Source organism: Leptodactylus fuscus, chromosome 3, assembly GCF_031893055.1.
Source record: "Leptodactylus fuscus isolate aLepFus1 chromosome 3, aLepFus1.hap2, whole genome shotgun sequence".
NCBI classification, from domain to species: domain Eukaryota; kingdom Metazoa; phylum Chordata; class Amphibia; order Anura; family Leptodactylidae; genus Leptodactylus; species Leptodactylus fuscus.
The window spans coordinates 224,138,346-224,145,081 of NC_134267.1; the positions used below are offsets into that span (position 1 = coordinate 224,138,346).

At 48.7% G+C, this 6,736-nt stretch overlaps 1 protein-coding gene across 6 annotated transcripts in view; it reads right to left on the bottom strand.

Moving 5' to 3' along the window:
• The window catches only part of CD2AP (CD2 associated protein), a 64,033-nt gene extending 59,464 nt beyond the window's left edge, over positions 1–4,569 (bottom strand). For 4 of the 6 annotated variants that reach the window (XM_075269215.1, XM_075269214.1, XM_075269212.1 and 1 more), the window contains exon 1: positions 4,397–4,565. In XM_075269215.1, the coding sequence (XP_075125316.1) occupies positions 4,397–4,400 (4 nt within the window). In that variant the 5' untranslated portion in view covers positions 4,401–4,565. Of the gene's footprint in view, positions 1–4,396 lie in introns of all 6 variants that reach the window. The other 2 variants (XR_012715346.1, XR_012715347.1) reach the window with 2 other exon arrangements.
• Between the last annotated feature and the right edge of the window lie 2,167 nt (positions 4,570–6,736).

Genomic DNA, 6,736 nt, shown 5'->3' on the forward strand with positions numbered 1-6,736 from the left:
CCAGAAGAGCATCTCTGAACGCACAGTACGTCGAACTTTGAGGCAGATGGGCTACAGCAGCAGAAGACCACACCGGGTGCCACTCCTTTCAGCTAAGAACAGGAAACTGAGGCTACAATTTGCACAAGCTCATCGAAATTGGACAATTGAAGATTGGAAAAACGTTGCCTGGTCTGATGAGTCTCGATTTCTGCTGCGACATTCAGATGGTAGGGTCAGAATTTGGCGTCAACAACATGAAAGCATGGATCCATCCTGCCTTGTATCAACGGTTCAGGCTGGTGGTGGTGGTGTCATGGTGTGGGGAATATTTTCTTGGCACTCTTTGGGCCCCTTGGTACCAATTGAGCATCGTTGCAACGCCAAAGCCTACCTGAGTATTGTTGCTGACCATGTCCATCCCTTTATGACCACAATGTACCCAACATCTGATGGCTACTTTCAGCAGGATAATGCAATGCCATGTCATAAAGCTGGAATCATCTCAGACTGCTTTCTTGAACATGACAATGAGTTCACTGTACTCCAATGGCCTCCACAGTCACCAGATCTCAATCCAATAGAGGAGCATCTTTGGGATGTGGTGGAACGGGAGATTCGCATCATGGATGTGCAGCCGACAAATCTGCGGCAACTGTGTGATGCCATCATGTCAATATGGGCCAAAATCTCTGAGGAATGCTTCCAGCACCTTGTTGAATCTATGCCACGAAGAATTGAGGCAGTTCTGAAGGCAAAAGGGGGTCCAACCCGTTACTAGCATGGTGTACCTAATAAAGTGGCCGGTGAGTGTATATATCACCACACACAGTACTACCCTATATATACCACTGCCCACAGTACAATCCTTATCTTTCCCCATTGATAACCATGTCGCCATTAAGATGACATTTACAGCCCGACCGGGCACAACGTGGAGCCATTCATCAGCCGCATTACCTGGCAAACATCCCATCCAGATGAAGAAGGTGCCGCCCATGATGCCAATGTGTGGGAACAGTCACAGCGTTCCCCTTCCTTGTTTATAGAATAAACGCTACACCGTAGGGGACGGCTGTATAGGAAGCAGTCACACAGACTGTGGTTTTTAGTAATGGGGTTTTGTAGTTTCAGCGAGTGTCTTGGGCAGCATTCACAAGTGACACTCCATTGCATTCATCTGAGGGTGGCGGGACACCATGAGCTGCCAAATACTTGCCAGTAAGGCCCCATACACACAAACAAGGGGGGCTCCCATAACTATTATAGGGCTATCCTGCAATGAGAAATCTCATCAGTAGGGGGCAGTAAACCCCACAAATAAATGAAGAACGGGCGGCACTGCCATGACATTTATGTGATCCAAATGCCTTATTTTAAATTGGCAGGTGTGCCTGAGGCCTTATAACCCACCATTGGCTCACTGCACGGGGCTGCGTCGGCCATTACTGCTGCTTTGGCAGAACGCGCATGGATGAATAGAAGTGTCATTCCTGCATATGAACAGACCCCAAGAAGGTAACCGAGCGTGCATCCGAGTTTGCAATGGGATGCCCTGGACTCTTAGTATATCTATAATGCAGTGAGTTAGTGCAGGACTCCCCCAGGCAGTAGTCGTATAGCGAAGCAGAAGACAACTATGATACGGCGTGCAGTCAGGGAAGGAAAACGATACATGGAGTAGAATTTCCAAACCATATACGCCCACCTGCCACCCATCCAAGAAGTCATTCACACGTGGACTTAAAAGTTTGCATGACCCATAAAAATCTGCAATGCTGCCTAGGAATTATTCAGATTGTGCATTTCCCAGACTGGCCGTGAGGGGGCGGAACTGAACTTGTTGCCCCATAGTGATCTACGCTGATGTGCGTTCACCACTGGCCCGTGAAATGCTGCGGTCACACAAACCACATCACCCAGACATCTGAATTACCGCTATGTGGGGCTGATCCTAATACAGAAACCTGAGTGTCAGTTTTGGGTCCTCATATTTGCCATAGATTTGGACACCCGCTTAGGACCACCGACATGTGCAGTGAGGAGACTGGGACTCTCCCTTTATGAGCTAGGAGTCCCTACTGTATGGAACCATAGGGCCATGGGTAGGGGGGACGCCTAGTGTCACACCGCTATGCTGCAAGAAGTCCCAGCCCCCTAACTGGGCCCAGGTTGGAACATTTACCTTGACTGGATTTGCCTAAGAAAACCAAAAGAGAAACCACTTAAACAGAAAAACTCCCAACTTGTGACTTTCTAGCAGTTTCATAACTACGGTACGACGTCCACCGTCCCCTGCAGGCTGAAACACATTTTACTGACTAGAGTTGTCAGTGTCGGATTTTCAGGGCTGAAAGAAGAAATTTTAAAATTTTTCAAAAAAAAAAAAAAAAAAAGAGGAATCCTGAAATAAAGGGGATTTTCCATCTGATCTCACAGAACACAAGGCAAGAGTCTCCATCTTGGTGGAAAGCTGGTGGCAGGTCTCACTTCGGGAAATTCGGGAGGGGGGGGGAGGGGCACCAGTGGTCCCATGTTTGGGGTACTACTAATATTATAAATGTGAAAGTTTTGGTGTTGGGTAGGTAAGGGGGGCCCCAGGGGTGCAGGTGGGGAGGCATGTGGGACGGGAGGCTGCGCCCCAAGTGGGTTTAAGGGGTTCAGGGGCACACCTGGGTATACAGCGCAGTTACATAAATATGTCACAGAGCCAACATGTGCGAGCAGGCGTATCATCCGCACCGGCAATTGGTTACATAACAGCGGCTCAGCGCCAACACCGACCCGCAGACAAAGACGCGGGCAGATGCTTGAGATATATATATATATATATATATATATATATATATATATATATATATATATATACACACACACACACTATACTGTAAATACACATTTATAATAAAAGCTACAATATCAAACTCAAGAATATTTAACAAAATACACATACAAAAAACAAATAGAAAAATACAAAAAAATACAAATATATGACAGCTACAAAAACCTAGTACATTAAAAAAAAAAAAAAAAAAAAAAAGGTACATTTTATATATTACATAAGGACAAAATCAGACAAGGACGTACAAGACAAACAGAAGACTTTACTGGATACCAGAGATTTTCTGACATCACTTCCCAGTGAAACCAGTAAGGCCAGTACTAGAGACGCCTTTACTGCCACCTATGACTTCTCGCACAGTTCCTGGAGGACTTCTGCCCAAATCTACTGCGCCCCCCTGCCTGTCAGGACGTCACCTCAATACACATCGGCCCTGGAGCAGCCCAGACAATACCTGCACAGAAAACAATATACAGAACATCCCATCGAATACAGAAAGAGTTAATGTCGGGGAGAGGCGACGGCTCTAGGGGCATCACGTGAAAAATCCATCACCTGCCGGGCACCAGGATACAGCGACAAGGTGCCAGGCAGGTGCTGCTTATCCCCAACTCATGGGTTTGGTAGGTTCCGGGTATTGAATAGTTATGACAATCTTAGGGCATGTTCAGACTGCAAGTTTTTTACATGGATCTTAGAGCAGATTTGTCACCGAAATCTGCGTCCCATTGTTTCCTATGGAAATTGACATCTGGTGTTGGTGCACAGATTAGCACAAAGAATGGGGTTAGTCCGTGCACAGATCTGTAGCACATCGGACTGCAAATCCACTGTGTGAACAAGGCTTTAATAATATAACAGTGTGTGCAGGTCAAAGGACCGGTCAGTCCAAGACCGCCAGAGTGCAGCCACGTTATAGCAGCAATAACTAGAACCCCACCGCTTGCTTTGAACTAGTAGACCACCATACAGTTTCAATGGTGCCCTAAGACCAGCAAAAACACCCATGCCCAAAGCAACCACCCCGCGGGCACCGGATTTGCACAGGACCACAGCTATACTTATAGAGTGGGTGACACGACACCCCTACCCCATAATCCTTACATTCTAAGTGTATTTAGTAGATGGCGCCCTCCAGCAGGGAGACAGTGTATTGTAAGGTTTTCCTAAAAGAAAAGTTGCAAACTTGTCAACGTACACATGCATGCAGCCCTTGCAACAAGTCTTAAAGGGGTATTGTCCCCACCCCCTTAAGAAAAAGTTGACAAAACAAACCCTTCAAGGGCACATCACTTGGTTGTCACCCCCAACAGGGCTCCACACAGTCCTGCAAAGATTTAATCAGCCTTCACATTGTACACAGTCCTTGCAAAGAAGTCTTAAAGGGATTTTTCCACCCCATAACAAAAAGTTGATAAATAAAGAATGCCCTTAAAGCACTGCACCCCCACATGTCACATATACCTGTCCGGGGGTGCAATGCCCCAGCCCCCCGCCATCCCCGGTCACGTGACCCTCCCCAGGTGTGTCTCTCCCCGCAGGCCCTGGGCTGTGTCCGGGGATACAGCTACTCACCCATGCTGCTTGCCGCCCGGGTGCGGGGAGTCGTCCCTCTCCGGCCTCTCACTCCCCTCACACAGCGCCCTCAGCCCATCAAAATCGTGTCGGTGCAGTGGCCGGTGTCGTCCGCTCGGTGTCCCCCTCCCTCCCGGCTCCGTCCTCCTCCTCCGCCGCCCCTGACACAGCCGCAGCCTCAGCCAAGCAGACGACTTCTAACTAGAACGCCAGCTCGGAGCCCGGCGCTGTCACGTGACGGGCCTCAGCCAATGGCAGCCCTCGCTCTCTCCCAGTCCCGGCTCCCTGCGCTCCACACAGGGAGACTCCGGCCTGCCCGCTGTTACCAGGTGTGCTGACGTCACCGCCCGCTACGTCATCACTGCCTAGTGTCACCACATCCTGGTCCCTGCCTCATACACTGCATAACATAATAACGGGGGTGCAGTCTGGGTTTGGGCAGCTGTTCATGCAGCATCCTGGTACCTATAATGGTGCAAAGTTGTGGTTGCCAACTATTTCCAGCGTCTATAGTTCAGGAGAGTTGTCAAGTATTGCTATAGACAGGGGCCTGGTGCATATGGGGCAAATCTCTGCACAGGGCTACAGTCACCCTGCAAAGGCGAGGCCAGGGTCAGCATACTGTAAACAAAGGCAAGTGCCAGGGCCCACAGCAGCTGGGGGCCACTGAGTGTCTGTAAAATGCCGTGAGTCTACAGTTCATCATTACTCACCACTCTTAGTTCCTGGGACTCCTTGCCTGCTTCCATTCCAGCGCTTAGAGGGGCTGAGAGAAGGAGCCGGGATTTCTGGGAGCTAAAAGTGGAGAGCAATGATGAAATCCAGGCCCGCTGCTCAATCCCCGTGGCGTTGCTGACATTATTAGGGGAGACAGGCATCAGGGGCCATTATACTCCATAGGGGGATTAGGAGACCGTTATACAGTGTGGGGGAATAAGGGAGCCAATATAATGTGTGGAGGGCATAAGGGACAGGGGTGTAACTTGGGAGGGTTCAGTAGTATCAGAGCCCAGGAGCCTTAGGGGGCGAACAGTAAAATATTCAATATTTGTTTTGAATAGCCTCTCAATAGTCGACTATTCGAACGAATATCGAACCCCATTATAGTCTATGGGGAATAAATACTCGTTTAGGGGGAACCAATGTTCACCAAGGGTCACCAAGTCCACTATGACACCCCAGGAAATGATGCCAACACCCTGGAATGACACTGGGACAGCAGGGGAAGCATGTCTGGGGGCATTTAACATGCCAAAGTCACTGTATTACATCAGGATCCCTGTCAGCTTGCGATATGCGCAAACTGACTTTTTCCCATAGGAATGCATTGACCAGCGTTGATTGGCCAGTGTACAGCATTCGGCCAATCAACGCTGGTTCTGCCGGAGGAGGCAGAGTCTAAGATCCATCCACAGCAGTTTCCATTGTGGTCCAATCTCAGATGTAGCAGTGCTGACACAGCACTGCTACACGGAGAAGCGGCAGTGCTCAGCACACACAGAGATGCAGCAGAGCTGAGTGTGCTGTATGGTTCAACGCACAGTCAGAACTTCTGCAGCAGATGAAGCAGTGCTGAGTGTGCGTTGAACCATGCACACTCAGCTGGGCTGCATCTCTGTGTGTACTGAGCTTGGGGTAATAAAACGTTGCTTTCCAGAGTACATACTGTTTAAAGGGTTAATAGAGAGCGCATTCACAATTTTCCAGGATTTCCTGCTCCACGCGACTGACCTTTCCAGGTTGGGTCTGAGCGCCTGTCCTCAGAACGCTATACACACTGCTACAGTATATAGTTATATACCCTGAGCCTCCGCTTTTTTCTTTTTTGTTACAGTCTGCTCAGATTTCATCTCTATGAGTTCATCACAGCGAGGAGGAAACCAGAGCTAATGCAGGAAAAACCTGCTTCATCCGAGCCTGACCACACAAAGCATTCTCAGCACTGAGGCCTTGTGTCATACTAAATATATACACCAACATACCCTCCTGGAGGCCAGAATCATACCCTCTCATGGTATAGTTATTTGGAGAGGAACAGAAATCTTGAAACTGGAGAGGAACTAGAATATACAGTAGAATATGTAGGGAAAAAAAACCTCCATCTAGCGTAGGGGTTCACAAACTTTTTATGTGGATCTCACAAAGCAAACAGATACCACAGTGCAACGTCCACATGTGGGCCTTACAGCCTGGCATCATCTCTTCCATAGCGATGGCACTAGACTGTAATGCCCGTCTTTCTGACAGTGGACGGATAGCGGTATCGAAACTAAAGGCACCAGTATCTCTGGCGCTGAATTCAGCACACTGTCATATTTCTCGCACTATATAATACCGCCA